This window comes from Colias eurytheme, chromosome 19 (assembly GCF_061535395.1).
Source record: "Colias eurytheme isolate Ceu_HAF_F1 chromosome 19, ilColEury1 Martin Lab GWU primary, whole genome shotgun sequence".
NCBI lineage: Eukaryota > Metazoa > Arthropoda > Insecta > Lepidoptera > Pieridae > Colias > Colias eurytheme.
Window position 1 is genome coordinate 3,439,117 of NC_142998.1, and position 18,159 is coordinate 3,457,275.

The following is an 18,159-nucleotide window of genomic DNA, read 5'->3' on the forward strand; positions in this document are numbered from 1 at the left end:
TTATTTGACAACCCTAACCCTAACTTCTTATATAGGAAATATTTTGGAAAGGTTGGTGAATTTGCCACCTTCTTAGAGAGTTAAATTACCAGTGCTAAATAATATAAATTTTTTACTTTATTTTACGGGATATAGGAAGAGTGCAAATATATTACTTTTTAACCTCATAAACTCCAAAAATTTCATTTTTTCTTTCATATGGCAATTTGGCAAATTTACCAGAAGTGACAGCTAACTTTGCCATAATTGTTTTTATGCTTAAAATATTATAATTTACAAAAATGAAATAGACTTTTAGTAATAATGTAAATTTTCATGAAATTTACTACGTCTAGGTGCAGGTTACTCATTACGTTTTCATACAATTATATTTTTTTAAAGCGAATCAAACTTTTTGACACATGAAAAAGTGGCAAAGTAAGCAGGTTTCACGGTACTCTGTTAGATTGACATTTGACATTTCAATTCATTATTTTCGATTTCATTCATTTGGTAACGTTATTCTCAGCTGAGAGAACGTTCCAAAATAATTGTAAAAAACATCTTTCCGAATTCCAGCCGGCCGGTAATTCAGCATCAAGTGATTAGTGTTAAAGTGATTTAAATATTTTAAAATCATGTTTCGTAATTTAAACAAAGTTCTAAAGCTTCAACAAGCTCAATTTGCAACCGCTACTGCGCCAGCGCCGCATACCAGCCCGGATATTTTATATACAGGAGTAAGCTTTTAATTATATATTACTTATATATAAAAAATATTGGTGCCTACGTAATATTAATAAATATTAAATTAATTATGTATTAATATTTACGATATACCTAAATATTGACAATGATTGTTCGACTTGAAGAAGCTTTTCAGCGATGACGAATATTTTTTTTTTAAATATTAAATAATATAAATTATAAAAATACTAGTTAAGTATCTGATAAATTTTATTTAGACCTCTAAGCTTAAACATTATTTTACAAATAAAAATTAGTCTGATATAGCTACCTTGATAAAACTTGAATGTTTATTTGTTAAATACCTAGTTGTATAGGTACATTAGGTATTTACATTATATTATTATTTATCAGAAATATTGACATTCTATCTATTGTTATCAGCATGCATATAATAACATATGGGAGATAGTTCTGAGAAATTTATATATTGACGATAAAATACTTATTTATAGCTATATTACCTATATTATATATAGGCACACCACACACCGCATATGGAAATATAATCTTGATTATTAAATTGAATATAAGTTTAAACTGAATTAATCTTATATATAAAAACTAGCGACCCGCCCCGGCTTCGCACGGGTGCAATGCTGATACTAAATACACTACAGAAAAATTGTGAACGTTGTATAGGTATAAAAATATAGCGGCCCGCTCCAGCCTCCGGCATCGCACGGGTATAAAATACATAGCCGGGCGGCCGCAAACGCTACGTCCTGCAATTTTTAAATCTGTAATATCTTCGAAAATATTCACTTAAATCATACGGTGTAAAGGGCCATATAGATCTATATTAAATGAACAATGTATCCATGGTATTTAATTGGTTAAGGATTAATGCTGTATTGGTTAAAATCGCTTCGAAAATTAGCCATTATTTGTCGTAAAAAGTAAATGACAAAAAAAAGTTATTGTGGGTTATCCATAAGAGATAGACATATACCATCGCGGACTTTTCTGTAGACCTTTTCAATGTGTATAATACTTAGTACATTATTTTGATAAAACTCGTAGGGTTCAGCCTGCGTTTGCAATGTAAGCGGAATAAATGTAATTTTTTACGACATCACATTAGAAACCTCAAAAATAACAGTACTTCTCCACTACTTAATGGATCTTATTATACATATAAACCTTCCTCTTGAATCACTCTATCTATTAAAAAAAACCGCATCAAAATCCGTTGCGTAGTTTCAAAGATTTAAGCGTACAAAGGGACATAGGGACATAGGGACAGGGAAAGCGACTTTGTTTTATACTATGTAGTGATGATGAATCGCAAAATTTGTTGGTAAGCGCATAACTCCAGAACGGCTGAACCGATTTCGATAATTCTTTTTTTATTATATTCCTTGAAGTACGAGGATGGTTTTTATGTAGAGAAAACGTAAATATGTACCACGGGCGAAGCCGGGGCGGACCGCTAGTATAATATATATCTAACTAGCTGTTTCCCGCAGTTTGACCCGAATTGCTCTGCTCCTGTTAGCTTAGCTCCTCTTAGCGTGATGATATATAACCTATAGCCTTTCTTATAAATGGGCTATCCAACACTGAAAGAATTTTTCAAATCGTTCCTGAGATTAGTGCGCTCAAACAACAAACAAACTCTTCAGCTTTATAATATTAGTATAGATTTGAATTATTTTGTATTGTATTAATATTGAATTTATTAACATGATTAAGGAGCAGTAATTATATTCCTTTTAAATATTCTTACTCATACAATGTTATAATATAAAGCATTTCAAAAATCAAGTGATTCTTTAAGTTGAAAATATTATCATGATAACAAAAACTACTGGGATTTTTTTATGCTTTATAGTTTACATTTTACATCAGTCCTTATCCTGCCAAAGTCCGAGTTAATAAACAGTCTTTATTGAAGATTAAAGCCAAACAAAAAGCAGCATAATTATTAAACAACAATTTTTTTGTTGCCAGCTATTCATAAACAATGAGTGGGTGAAATCAGCAGATGGCAAGACGTTCCAAACAATCAACCCAGCCAATGAGCAAGTAATTGCTGAAGTTCAGCAGGCTGGGAAAGCTGATGTTGATGATGCTGTTCAGGCGGCCAAGGATGCGTTTAAGTTAGTATGAATTATTTCTAGTATTTATAAATTAAAAAAAAATGTTGTGTGGTTTTATGAAAACACGGTAAAAGTGAAACTTAGGCACAAAATTATCGTATATGTACGATAATTATCGTACGGTTCCGAACACTGCTTTATACCTACTCGGCAGCCGACCGTCACGCGACATGCGCTACACAGACCAAAAAGTTTGAGACGATGTAATAAAAGTTTCACTTTAAAACCCCGCCTCATGTACAAATTTTTTCTATGCCTTAAAAATTTATTCTTATAAATCAGTTGAATGCTATAAAACTAAAAATATCAAATGCAATTTCTAGTATTTTTCCGGAATAAGAGAACACAATAGATATAGGTTGTTTTATTTGTGTCTGCTCATGGAAATTTTAGCTGCTCTAAGTTTACAATACAATTATGTATTAACAAGCCCTTTATTAGTTACATAATTCAAATTTAAATGATCAACAATTCAATTTTTTATTTTTTGAAAAAATAATTTAGAATCCTTTTTTTATGTACCAATCTTTAATTAATCAATTAAAAAATTACAGCCCTTTTTATGCATTGCATGTTGTAATTTTAAAGGTATGTAATTAAAATAAAATGGTCTTGATAATGCATGTTTACTGTTTTTTGCGCCATGTCCACTCACGCAGGACAATCACGATTCACGGAAATACTTTTTAATCAACTTTTTTTATTACAAAGATAAACTACTACATGAAATATTAATGTAGATATACGATTTTTTAGATGTATGTACCTATTTCAAAGTTTAAAAATTAAAATGAATATACAAGGTTTCTCAAAGCTCACGAAATCGAGTTTTTGAAACTCGAAAAACATGTAAAATGTTGACTAAGTATACCTATGAAATTTGTATTTTTTTTGGCTATCATATCTCTTTATGTATTCATATCCCAATCGGCGAATGTGGTCCTCAGTCATACCGAAAACCTCCATAAACAAAAAAAAAAGGTTTGACGACATAGGTATAACATCTGCCAAATCTACTAGGAGAGCATTAATCATGGTATATATCTCCTTATAAGAGACCTTTTATTTGTCCCAGCAGTGGAAAGAAAAATAAGAAAATTTTGCTCATAACGAAAAAATTATTTAATGTTACTATTTCCTATAGACTGAACTCCCCTTGGAGGACCATGGATGCGTCACACCGAGGCTACCTCATCAACAAGTTGGCAGACCTGGTTGAGAGAGATAGAACTTATATAGCGGTAAGTCCATTTAAATACAATGACTTTGTTTCTTGTGAAAAAATATAGTAGGTACTTTTTCTCAATTTTTTTTTTCAGTATTGGGATACAAAGAAATCGTAAACTGCACATTTTCTATTTTTTTAGCTTTTGCCTCATAAAAAAGAAAATATCAATAGACATTAAACCTCTCTAAGACCTCTTTAAAAAAATATGTATTCAATTACCTTTTCCAAGATAGACTATCTACTTATGATAAATTTCATCAACATCGATTTAGCCGTTTTAACCAGAAAACGATCGTAGGTATACTTTCGGTTCTATAATAGTTCTAAGGACCATAGAATGGATATCGAATGTAAATGTATAAATTATAAATTCATTCGAACACAAGTCAAGTGTATTATCAAGGCCATGTTATGTCTATAAAGTGAGCAATAAAATGCAGCTTTCATTTATTCGTATACTACGAAAAATACAACATCCGCCATGTACACATGTAGGTATTCTAAATTCAGCCGGTATAATATTTTTTTTAGTTCATCTATTTTGTTTGTCTACGATTTTATTATATATGTATCATATCATGTACTTAGGTTACAAAAAAATCTTTATTGCCAGAAAACAGCATGTTAACGTGAAGTTTTATATTATTTAATCTTTTATCGTATGTTTTCTAATTATGCCATATTCGAGTGTTGAGAACTATTTATCGTTACACTGTATCATGTATGTACAAATATGTCCATAATAGGACTCGCTACAAATCGAAGCATTAGAGTAGTAACTCCTACCAAGCTTTAACTACTTGCAATCAAGAGAAACCGGTAAAAAATCCATAATTATATCAAATTTCTTTCTCTAGAGTCTAGAAACCCTAGACAACGGTAAGCCCTATCTAGCGGCTTACTATGGCGATATTAATGCTGTTATCAAAAACCTGCGATACTACGCTGGCTGGGCTGACAAGAACCACGGTAAAGTTCTGCCCACGGATGGAAAGTACTTTGCCTACACCCGCCATGAGCCTGTTGGTGAGATTTTTTTTTAATATTTTTTGTGTCTTTTTTTGGGCTCTCGAATTTATATGAGTTGCCATTAAGCTTATGGAAAAACATTTAAATAAAGTAAGTAGAAAAATATGATATTTTTTCGTTTCGTTGATTTTATACATAAATAAGAGCGATTGAGTAGTATGAATAATAATAAATTCATTAAAAAATCCTCACATTTCTAACCAGACGAGTTGTATTATGATTTACAATGAAACAGATGTTCTAGCATATTTATTATTAGCATATTTATTATAGACGATCTAAAATAAAGAAAAAAATTCCACTCACTTTTATAAACAAATCATGCTATGGCACGTTTGCCTTAAAATAAGGCTCATTTTGGCCTAACTATTTTTTTACATAGTCATGTGTAAATAACATTTTAGCGTAATACACTAATACCTAATGTGTTACAAACGTGTTACATATATCGAGTTCCTCTCGACCTTGATTGTCAAGATACGAGACAAAATGGAGTAACTGTAATCGGTCAAATCTGATGATTTAACGAGATAATAATGTTAGCTTATGGCTCCTTTTGAATAACTTAGGTACATGGTTTTTATGTAGATGTTAAGTTGGGTGGGTAGGTATCCTAAAACAGTTATTTTGCTCTATTAAAATAACTTTCGACAGTTTATAACTTTTGGTTATAGGGAGGCTAGTAGTTAGATAAACCAAAAGTAAATTAAATTGAAAAAAAAAATGTATAAAACCGGCCTTCTTATGATTCTTTTTTCAGTTAACATGTCTTAGAATAACATAAAATTATACATTCCGTAGCATTGAATTTATTCCATTACGTTGATAACACTAGGTACTACATGCGATTAGGGTTTTAAATATGAGGACTGTTTATTTTGTGTTAGGTCTTTTAGATTTTTTAACAAATAGCAAACGCATTCGTCTGAAAAAAGGCCTATAATTTGGCTACTAAAAACTGGCTGACAGGAACTCGTTTTTAATTTGTCCCTATGTATAAGGTTCAGATATACTTATTGTGCTATACTGCGGTGCTAATAAAGAAGTCTACATAATTTCCATCCATAATCCAGGGGTATGTGGTCAAATCATCCCATGGAATTTCCCACTTCTGATGGCGGCATGGAAGCTTGGCCCAGCGTTGGCCACTGGCAACACTCTGATCCTGAAGCCAGCTGAACAGACTCCACTCACCGCATTGTATTTGGCGCAGCTGGTCAAGGTATGTTGGGAAAATTAACAAATGTATTGATTTAAGAATAATAAATGTTTACTTCAGGGTCTATGAAAATATAGAATTGAAAGAAGGGGTCATAAATGTAGGAGCGTTTCGATAATTAATGGTAGATGGCAGTTAGAAAAGAGAATGATAATGTTGTGTTTTAATTGTATTGTTAATAATCGGTATCTTCTTATTTTTTTCTCAATTTCAGCAATAGTCCTGTGAAGGTTTAGTTTATAATTTACTTTATGAAAATCGGTGACACTCTACTTTTTTTGATTCTTGGACATGGTGATTTCCTCGCCATGTTCTACTTTTCGACTTAATGCGTCAATTAATTTATGTTCCTTATTAATTAAGACGAAAAATAATAAAAAATATGTTCATGTTAATACATATTACTTATATTATCAATTCGCAAAGTTGTGTTATCAAATATTCTCGAACACAATGTTTCCTATTTATAAACATAATTGGCATGATAATTGATAATGAATTTTATCAGTGTTTTACTTAGTATAAACATTGATTAAAAGTGCCAATAAAAGTAAGACGATTCTTTTATATATTATGGGTACCTAAATACCATAAAAAAATTATTTCTTAATTCTATTATTTATATAGAATTATTTAGGACACTTTAAGGAATTTAAAAGACTTGCACTATCATTTTGCACTAAATAAACACTTTCACTTCTCCATTTATATGAATAACTAAAAAAATATGTTAGTAAATTTTTTTATACAGGGTGTCCCAAAAGGTTACGTAGCTAGGAAGAGGGGTGATAGGGGTGGTCATGAGAGTCATCAGAAAAATAAAAAAAAAATTCCCCTCTGGGTATTAAAAAAATAAAAGGCATTTATAAAAAAAATTAAAATTTTATACCTTGTGAGGCGATTTTGCCCCCGATGACCTACAATTATTGGTATATTAAAAAAAAAAATTGCTGTTATGCTATCGTCAATAACCCTTTTTCAAATTGAAATAAGAAAAACAATACATATCTAACCAATATTTTAAAGAAAATTAAGTTTTTGTCCAATCAAAGACTTAGTAATTACGATTTCACTCAACTTCCTCTAAGTGTACTGAAAAAAAAAGTACTATGCAACTCCGGCGAGTAACTTAAAAAGTTAGGTAATTTTATTGCGATTCCAAAATGGTATAACACTTACTTGAAAAATTCTTATTAGGATATGTAAAGATAATTTTCGGGAACATTACCCCAGCAGAACAAAACATACCAATAACAATGTAACCAAACTAAACACGTTTGGTGGTTCACGTTGGGTCTGTTACCACGCGATTATCCTGCGAGACTTGCATTTTGTCGTAGGATGTTGCGCATGCATAGGGTGGTTCCTCAATTTTTTAATAAAATACTGTGGTCCGACGAGTCTACTTTTAAAAAGGACGGATACATGAACCTACACAATTTGCACGAGTGACACATAGAAAATCCCCACCTACTTAGAGAAGATCGGTCCCAATATCGTTTCAAAGTGAATATGTGGACCGGAATACTAAATGGTAAATTAATAATAGGACCCTTTGAGCTACCTGAGGCACTGACTGGAGAGGTGTACTTACACTTCTTACAAAACGAATTACCAAATCTATTGGAAGATGTGCCGCTAGAAACAATGAGGAATATGTGGTTCCAGCATGATGGGTGCCCAGCACATTATGCACGTCCTGTAAGGGATTTCCTAGATGAAGGGATTCCTCTGGTAGGTGGATGGGAAGGGCCGGTGCTATAGCGTGGCCAGCTCGTTCACCGGATTTAAACCCGTTAGCCTTTTTTTACTGGGGTGCTATAAAAGAAAAAGTTTACGGAAAACCCATCAGGGACTTGGCTGACTTGAGGGCGAGGATTACAGAGGCCGCGGAATCAATAAACAATAGAAGATTTGCCCGCCATATCTCCCGCTCATTTTTAAAACGATGTAGGGCGTGTATTTATGTTGGTGGTAGACATTTCGAGCATTTTGTTTAAATAAATAATTACGATTTTGTTTTATTTTTGAGTTTCAATTAAAACCATTGCAATAAAATATTATTTATCTTTTTAAGTTTTAAGGAACAGAATAGACATTTAAAAATGTACTATTTGTGTACGAGTTTGAGACTATTGTTTTATTGGTATGTTTTGTTCTGCTGGGGTATTGTTCCCGAAAATCATCTTTACATATCCTAATAAGAATTTTTCAAGTAAGTGTTATACCATTTTGGAATCGCAATAAAATTACCTAACTTTTTAAGTTACTCGCCGGAGTTGCATAGTACTTTTTTTTTTCAGTACACTTAGAGGAAGTTGAGTGAAATCGTAATTACTAAGTCCTTGATTGGACAAAAACTTAATTTTCTTTAAAATATTGGTTAGATATGTATTGTTTTTCTTATTTCAATTTGAAAAAGGGTTATTGACGATAGCATAACAGCAATTTTTTTTTAATATACCAATAATTGTAGGTCATCGGGGGCAAAATCGCCTCACAAGGTATAAAATTTTAATTTTTTTTATAAATGCCTTTTATTTTTTTAATACCCAGAGGGGAATTTTTTTTTTATTTTTCTGGTGACTCTCATGACCACCCCTATCACCCCTCCTCCTAGCTACGGAACCTTTTGGGACACCCTGTATGTATATAGGAAGCAGGATTCCCACCAGGCGTAGTAAATGTACTGCCGGGCTTCGGCGACGCGGGCGCAGCTCTAGTCGATCATCCTGATGTTGACAAGATAGCTTTCACAGGTAAATATTGTATTTACACTGAAAATAAAAAAATACCATAGATTTAAAAAAAAGGTAAATTTTGACATCGGTTATTTTGTCTATTTTTTTTTTTAAACATAGCTCAGAATTAGTTTGTCAAATAAGATCTTTGTTTAAAAAATTGATATTTATTTTAGCTGAGTTGCCTCAGACACATTATTTGTGCTTTTATTTTTTTAAACCTCTATCCCAAACAGGTATTAGGGATAAAATCAAGCATATCTCGAGATAGCTAATTTTGCTGAAAACGTTCCTTCATCTCTAAAAAATAAATAGAACTGCATTTTATACCAGTGAATTTTTTAATAAAAAAAAGACGTGTCACTCGGGGACTGCCGCGGTAAAGCTATTGCATGCTATGCCTTCAAGCCACACCTCCGCGCCCGTCCCTGTGGGGAGCGTGAGGATTTTCGTTACGGAATTTCTGGATTCGGTCCCCGCGCTCAAGGCCCGCGATAGAAGCTATGCAATAGCTTAAAAAATTTAAATAACTAACTAAAGAGGAAATGTTTTCCCCCAAACTAAATTGTTATCAAAACCACATTTCTCTTAATATTAACTAGCTCCATCAAAATTAACTTAGCCTACAACTTTCCTTATTTATGCCCCTAGGTTCAACAGAAGTGGGCAAACTAATACAGCGTGGTGCAGCCAACAACGTGAAGCGTATAACACTAGAGTTAGGTGGCAAGTCACCTAACATAGTGTTGGCTGATTGTGACCTGCCATACGCTGTTGAACAAGCACATATGGCGCTGTTTTATAATATGGGCCAGTGTTGCTGTGCCGGTGAGTGTGTTTTTTTTAATTAAATTTCGCTTCATTCCCCGTCCTTCCAGTGGAAGGGACCTTTGTACTAAATGGACTTGTTTTTTAATCCTTTTTTATTCTTTGTATTTTGCTGCCGGTGAGTGTACACATTCAAAAATACAGAAATCGTCGCCTTGCTACATGATGTGACGGTATTGCCATGACGCGATTTTGACATTTTACTCTCAACGCGTCATAAGAACTTTCGCTTCAGTACACAAAAAGTAATTTAATATTTTGTGTCAAAATAATAATTTATAACAATTCACGATCAATACTTTTCAATTCATTATAGAAAAATATAAATAAAATTTATATGCTGGCAATTAGAAGCACATAGGTAATTGTAATTCCAGGAAGTTACATAGTCAATGAATGTACAATTAATATAAGAAACTACCGCACGAACAATGTTTTGCTTCTTAATCACTCAAGTTGAACTAGTATTTTTTATGTAACTTTAATAATATTTGCTTTTTACGTCAATATTCCTTTTATAATTTTGAAATGTGGTTGACCTTTCGCGATACTTACATCTAAGAGCGTATACGCACTATGCGGGTAGCCGCATTGCGGGTAGCCGTCCGGCTGACCGCAAGCACAATTATGTACGTAATATTCATTTCTATGCACGCTGTGCGGTCTGCGGTAGCCGCATCGCAGTGCGCATAGAAATGAATATTACGTACATAATTGTGCTTGCGGTCAGCCGGACGGCTACCCGCAATGCGGCTACCCGCATAGTGCGTATAGGCTCTTATACTTATAGATATTAGAGATTATAAAATAAACAGGGTGAACATTTTCTATAGGCTCAGGAAAAATAATACTGAAGATAGCAAGTTTTGATCAAAGGGAGCATTTTCATTCATCTCCAGTATTTAAAGTAATTTCTTCCTGGACCCATAGAAAATTTGCACGCTATATTATGTTAAATTGAATTGTCTGTAATAAAAAGGGCATGGTATTATATAGTAACAGTTATTATTACTATAAGCATGCATAAAAAATGCGTCTAACATTGTTTACGAGGTTTTTTGTAAGAACCAGGAAAATTATACTATGAAGTACATCCGCATTTCAATGTTTTTATTTATCTCCATATGTGTTAAAAAAACCTCTGTAATTAAAACAAACCATGTACTTCAACACTATAAAAGTAGTACCATAATTTGAAATTAAACTATATGGTCTTTATTTGAAGTAAAACTATTGTCTCATATTCAATTTTGACTTACAAAACAAATATTAGGAAGGTAGATTTTTTATAAGAATTTGCGCATTATTTTGTTGTTATTTTTTATATTTTTTTTCTCCATCCAGGATCCAGAACATTCGTAGAGGACAAGATCTACGATAAATTCGTAGAGATGTCAGCTGAGAGGGCGAAGCGCCGTGTTGTGGGCAACCCCTTCGACCCTAAAACTGAGCAGGGGCCACAGGTATGTTATTATTTTAACCGACTGCGACATAAAGGAATTATTTTAAATTTATTTGTGCATTAAAAACATCACTATTAAGCACATCGACTATTTTTGTTTGTATTTAATGTCGTTTTCTTCTCTATATATTAATAAATAGTGACGTTTAACAACTATAGACTCACAATCGCCTATTGAAAAGTAGTCAAGAAATGTCGTATCAAACAATTATTGAAATTATCAATTTACCTTTGCCCCGGTAAGGCTAAATAAGTAGGTTTCAATCCCTAATAAAAATTGCTCATTAACATCTTATTTCGTGTCAGTCATGTTCGAAATTTCAGCTCATTATAAAAGTCAGCCTAATACATGCGAGCAGAGTTTTGCTTAGGACAGTTTTTGAGCCTGACTGTAGATTGTTTATTTATACTGACATAATGTATCTAACCGAAAATACTTATTCCAGGTCGACGCAGAACAACACGCAAAAATCCTAAGTCTCATAGAGAGCGGTAAGAAACAAGGCGCTTCCCTTCAAGTGGGGGGCGGAGCGGTCAGTGGGGGGGGATACTTTGTGCAACCCACTGTGTTCAGTGACGTCACCGATGATATGGATATCGCTAAAGTTGAGGTAAGAAATTGTTTATTTAGACAATCATCATCTGTCCCTTAGACACATAAAACTGAAAGAATAAAATAAATTCGATTGCTCTGGCGGGTCACGAGTGGCTGAATTGGTCAGGCATCTGCCCCGGAATGGCGCGAAAGGATGCGGGTTCGAGTTCCGCTGAGTGATCGAATTTTTTCTATTCTTTATAAAATTTATATTTATAAAGAGCATTTGAATGCTATAAAAAAATATCAATTTCAATCATCATCAGCCCTTACACGTGCCCACTGTTAGGACACGGGTCTCCTATGAGGGTACAGGGCAATGATCCACCACGCTGGCCAAGTGTGGGTTGGCGGATGTCACATGTCGTAGAACTTTTGATTCTTCGACATGTCGGTTTCCTCACGATGTTTTCCTTCACCGTTCGAGCAGTGGTGATGTTACAACATGCGCAGATAAATTGAAAAATTTTCCTGTACGCCCGCCTGGTCTCGAACCCCTAACTTATTGATTTGAAGTCGTTGTCCGCAACCCTGAGCTTTTTGTTTTCTGGATGAAAAAGTGAAAACCTATTCGAATTAAGACACTAATTGTATATTTATATTGTTTAGTGTATCTATATAATGAACACAGTATGTGAAAATGATAAATTAGCATTATTATTTATTAACACATTTTCTATTATTTTATACTGGAGACATAAATAAAATGTCTTTTAATTTACTATAACTAAATGAAAATTTCAGATCTTCGGCCCAGTACAACAGATCATGAAGTTCTCGAGCTTGGATGAGGTACTCGATCGCGCAAACAACACCGAATACGGTTTAGCCGCTGCAGTGTTCACTAAAGATTTAGACAAGGCCAACTATCTTATTCAGGTATATTATAATTGATGGTATTCAGGATTTTTAATTAATTAAACAGATCTATTCGATTCTAACTAATTTTTACAAAAAAATCCTACTGACATTAAAATATTAATTTTCGAAATTATACTAAAAAGGAAGTACATATTTGATGTTAAGAGGGTCTCAAACCATGCATAATGCTGTTTAAATATTTTATCTAACACTAGCTGTGCTCCGCGGTTTTACACGCATTGCTCCACTCCTGTTGGTCTCGGCGAGATGATATAATATAGCCTATAGCCTTCCTCGATAAATGGGCTATCTAACACCGAAAGAATTTTTCAAATCGGACCAGTAGTTCCCGAGATTAGCGCGTTCAAACAAACAAACTATTCAGCTTTATAATATTAGTATAGAGTGTAAATTTTTAATTCTCATTTTATTTATTACCAAAATATTTTTAAGCTATTGCATATCTTCTATCGCGGACCCTTGAGCGCGGGGACTGAATCGAGAAATTCCGTAACGAAAAAACCTCACGCTCCCTACTCCGACGGGCGCGGAGGTGTGGCTTGAAGGCATAGCATGCAATAGCTTTACCGCGGCAGTCCCCGAGTGACACACGTCTTTTTTTTATTTATTTATTTGTAATAATACATGTTTTGTTCCCAGGGTCTCCGCGCAGGCACAGTGTGGGTGAACGATTACAACGTGTTCGGTAACCAGGTGCCGTTCGGCGGATACAAGCAGAGCGGGCTCGGACGGGAAAATGGCCCTTATGGCTTACAGAACTATACAGAAGTTAAGGCGGTTGTTGTCCGCATGACGCATAAGAACTCGTAATTTGTGAAGTGAAATAAAATATTGTTGGCGAGAAAATATTATATAATTATTGTATTTACCATGGACGTATAAAAAAAGACGGACGGTATATCGCCTAAACATTGAGTGAAGCCTAGTAATGGCGGCGAAACATCCATGTGTGTGTGCCATGTTGCCATGGCAACAGCTGTGTTGATGACAATGGCGGCTGTATTTTTTTCTATAAATTTTGCCGTAATAATTTTGTCATTAAAACATAAAAGAAATAACTTGCTTCCCTGTGGAATGTAATCTCTTGTGATTTGTTATTTAAAATTGTACTGTTGCGACACCATTTAACCACGCAAGACGGCATTTTAAATATTTTTTGTGAAACAGTGACGCAGTTAATCAGTCGGTAGTTCACGACGTAATGGCGGCCGACTAGCTTACTATGGTGAGAGTGTGTGCGTGTTTATTGTCTTTACACGATCGCTAGCTTACTATGGTGGCTTCACGTTGTTAGTTCGTAATACGGCGTCCGTCTTTTTTTATACGTCCATGGTATTTACTATGTCTACATGTTTAAAAGCATAATATAGTATGAATAAAAAGTAAAACTTCTTTAGCAAGATTCAAAGATACAAAAATCGCCGCCTTACTCCTAAAAAACCTTGAAATTTTATTCTCAACGCGCCTAAAGAAGTTTCACTTCTAAAACAGAAATATATATTCATAGTTAAACGAAAGAAAACACAAAAGAAAAATTTGACAATAACACCTAAAATTATATAAATGTATGTACTTTTCCAAATATACATATATCTTAACATACGCACACTAGTCAAAAATATCTTAAGATTAAGTGAAAAATATCATAACTTTCGCAAAAGGTTGTTAAAAGCATTTACTTGTAAATAAACTTAAAACTTTATTTCTAATATATAATTTTTTCAAATTCTGCAGTTGTTTTATTTATAACCTTATATCACCTACTAGCTGTGCTCCGCTGTTTCGCCCACATTGCTCCGCTCCTGTTGGTCCTAGCGTGATGATATATAGCCTGTCTCGGTAAATGGGCTATCCAACACCGAAATAATTTCTCAAATCGGACCAGTAGTTCCTGAGATTCAAACAAACAAACTCTTCAGCTTTATAATATTATCTCTACTAATAAAATATCAGAACTTTCGCAAAAATAACTTTAAAGTTTATTGCAAATATTTTTTTTGTAATCCTATTGTTTTATTTATGACCTTATATCACATATTATCCAGCTTTTATCCGGATCATTGTGTTTGTAAAAAAAATGCTCTTCAATCTCCAATCTCAATTTCCTCTTGTTGCATTAATTAAAATTATTAAGTTTTTGCGGTTTTGTTTTTTCTTCCTGTATTATTGCTGTGAATAGTGATTTAAATATGTAATAATATTTTCTATTGTATTCCCATTGAGTAAACTACGTAAGGCTTATTCTCTTATTAAAAAAAAGGCATGAAATACTGTTTGTTAGGGTTTAATGCATAGATATTCAACATCATCGTAGTGATTTTGTGATTATTACAGTGATTATGTCGTGTTTTTTCAACTGAATTAATTCAAAGAAAAAAACAAAGCATAAAGCCAACATCACACGGTGTTCCCAGGCGGTCACCCATCCAATATAATAGCATATAGTTCAGGATCCATCGCCCATTTTTGCACTTGATTACTATCAAGCTAATTTTCCGTGAGTAGCTTTATTTTGATGAGACGCCCAATAATTTCCTGTAGGTACGAAACTCTCGATTGTGGTAGCTTACAGAGGTAACAAGGATAAAATGTTTTGATTTGATGGTTCTCAAATATTTACTACTAACTGAATTTTTTTGTTCAATCTCAAGATAATTATCTAAATTAAGTATTCGAAAAAATATTTGTCCTAGAAAATCTATATGGTTTGATCAAAGTAGGTTTGAAAAACTCTTTCCAATGTGTATTGATAACGAGGTCATCATAAATGATTACCAACCACCCGGTTTTTTTGTTTTCATATAATTAATATTTATATAAGGGGAATAATAAAACGAGCGACTGAAAATAAAGTGAGCGACTGATTTAATAACTTGAGCGGTATGAATTTGAGTAATCGACAAATAAACTAAACAAGCAACGAATATTAGTTGATAATAAATTAATACAGATTGAGTGTACTAAACGAGGATTGTGATTAATCCATTTGATATACATATTAGAATTCTAACTGTGTGATTTCATTACTATACGAGCAACTAAATTAATAGTTGAGCGAATAGATTACTAAGTGAGCGACTAAATTAGTGACATATCACACTAGCGGATTGCGAGCGGTTTCAAAGCGGAGCGGGTGCGCAACGAATACGTTGCGGTTGCGCAGCGAATTCGTTGCGGACGCGTGGCAGATGCGCAACGTTTACGTCGCAGTCATGTACACTCATTAACAAAATGGAATCCGTGCTGGTTGTTACTTATAACTTGTGATAGTATAATAATTATGAGATCATTATTTTTTACGAGTTTCATAACATGTTAATGTTTAGGGTATTGTTTTATCTATTAAATCTTGGTCGAAATGCAATCAGATAACTTAATTGCTCATTAAGAAAGTTCATTAGTGAAATAAATGTTAAAGCTCCTTAACTAAAACAGGGCTATCTTATTATTAGATAAATAGCAGTGAATAGAAAATTTTATCAAGCAACCAGCAACTCACTATCACTTTGCTCATAATTAGGTTCACAAAATCTCTTTATAACATACGTTGCTATGGGAGAGATTATACTGGTCAGTCGTTACATACTTTTGGAATGTATGGTACATTCTAAAAGTCCTAGTAATTCAATTTTATAGCACCTTTTTTTAACAACTCCAGTTGTTATTACATCTTTAGTTAACTGTTAAGTAAGTGCATTTCCACAGTACGGTTAAAAAATTGAGTGCTACAGAAACGATGGAAATATTGAATGGAAGTTAGGCAAGGCGGAAGGGCTGGCTTTTGTGCGAGAGTATACAAAATGACGCGTCCGCAACGAATTCGCTGCGCAACCGCGGCGTGTTCGTTGCGCGCCCGCAACGTATTCGTTGCGCACCCGCTCCGCTTTGAAACCGCTCGCAATCCGCTAGTGTGATATGGCACTTACGCTCATCTAGAGCGATTAAAAACACTGGAATAAATTGTTCAAATAGTTATTTGATAAAACTTTCAAAAACAAATTGAACTGATAGTATATATACCTACTCTGTCCATTATAGTATTTTTCAGTGATTTTTCTATTCGAAATACCTCGGTTAAGATAAAATGCCACTCAGTATAAATAAATCATATGCCAAATAATGAATATATTAGACGTAATTTTGTCACTCAAACAATTAATATTAGGTCGCTCAAATATTATGAAGCTGCTCATTTTGTATTTTATGTAACGCAAATTAATCTGATCTATTAATTTTTCATCGCTCGCAGTCAGTCGCTTACTTAGTAATTCTGTTACCCCAATTAATTATTTTTGATAACTAAAACTTTAATTTACAGTCACTCGTAAACACATACTACCCTTTATATAATTCAACATAGACTACAGGCCCATGTTGAAAAAATTATGGGTCATTTGACCCACCACCTGACCTATCTAGAATGATATAAGAGCATAAAATAATAAGATTCAGCACTATGACGTCACTCGTAAGCTGTCCACCTGAGTGCAGATGAGAATTCGAAAGTTCAGGTAGAGATTTTCTCCCCTTGTCTCCATGATTTTTGTACGGCGTTGCGGAATAATGGCTTAAAAGCAGTATAGAAATAGTATGACACAGATGCCGTACAAAAATGGTGGTCCACAAAGTCGGAATTTATTTTTATTTTTCGACAGTTGCCGGGGTAAATTTGGTCATTTGATTTTGTACGGCATCTGTGTCATACTATTTCTATACTACTTTTAATCAATTATTCCGCAACGCCGTACAAAAATCATGGAGACAGGGGGAGAAAATCTCTACCTGAACCTTCGAATTCTCATCTGCACTCAGGTGGACAGCTTACAAGTGACGTCATAGTGCTGAATTTTATTATTTTATGCTCTTATATCGTTCTAGATAGGTCACCTGGTGGGTCAAATGACCCATAATTTTTTCAACACGGGCCTGTAGTCTAACAGACATAATATTGTCCTACAAATTGCGTAAAATCCTGGAAGGATCCTGGACTAATATATACATAGCATTCATTTGAAAATTTCGTTTGCTCAGTCGCCAACGTCCATACCACGTTGAATACACCGGTTCTCGTCCGATCACCGAAGTTAAGCAACGTCGGGCGCGGTCAGTACTTGGATGGGTGACCGCCTGGGAACACCGCGTGATGTTGGCCTTTTGCTACGGAGAACCAGAAACTGTTTATTTTTTTTAGAATTGACCATCTTGTAAAATATATATATACCATATATTTCCAGAGAAAACAATGTTTGTTGGTATTTTTATATTAGTCTAATATTAGGTGATAGGTCATTCATTAGGTACTTATTATAAAAAAAATGAAATATACCGATTGAAGTACTTACTCCTC

General features: G+C 33.8%; 1 protein-coding gene and 1 non-coding gene across 2 annotated transcripts; both read left to right on the top strand.

Moving 5' to 3' along the window:
• The first annotated feature begins 465 nt into the window (after window positions 1–465).
• Window positions 466–14,538, top strand: Aldh (Aldehyde dehydrogenase). Its single transcript, XM_090112864.1, has 12 exons — window positions 466–719; window positions 2,680–2,828; window positions 3,973–4,069; window positions 4,914–5,082; window positions 6,159–6,307; window positions 8,961–9,063; window positions 9,697–9,873; window positions 11,218–11,336; window positions 11,782–11,946; window positions 12,675–12,809; window positions 13,452–13,673; window positions 14,145–14,538. Exons 1-11 carry the CDS (start codon window positions 618–620, stop codon window positions 13,620–13,622), a joined length of 1,536 nt encoding a protein of 511 aa, XP_089968990.1. The 5' UTR covers window positions 466–617; the 3' UTR covers window positions 13,623–13,673; window positions 14,145–14,538.
• A 3,307-nt stretch (window positions 14,539–17,845) lies between these two features.
• LOC149900081 (5S ribosomal RNA) lies at window positions 17,846–17,964 on the top strand. The gene has a single exon (XR_016457850.1). It is a non-coding gene; the product is annotated as a 5S ribosomal RNA (ribosomal RNA).
• The last annotated feature ends 195 nt before the right edge of the window (window positions 17,965–18,159 follow it).

Coding starts and splice junctions, on each gene's coding strand:
- Aldh (XM_090112864.1), top strand. CDS start 618: ATGTTTCGTAATTTAAACAAAGTTCTAAAGCTTCAACAAGCTCAATTT. Junction 4,070..4,913: donor GAGATAGAACTTATATAGCG/GTAAGTCCATTT, acceptor TTCTTTCTCTAG/AGTCTAGAAACCCTAGACAA. Junction 11,337..11,781: donor AAACTGAGCAGGGGCCACAG/GTATGTTATTAT, acceptor TACTTATTCCAG/GTCGACGCAGAACAACACGC.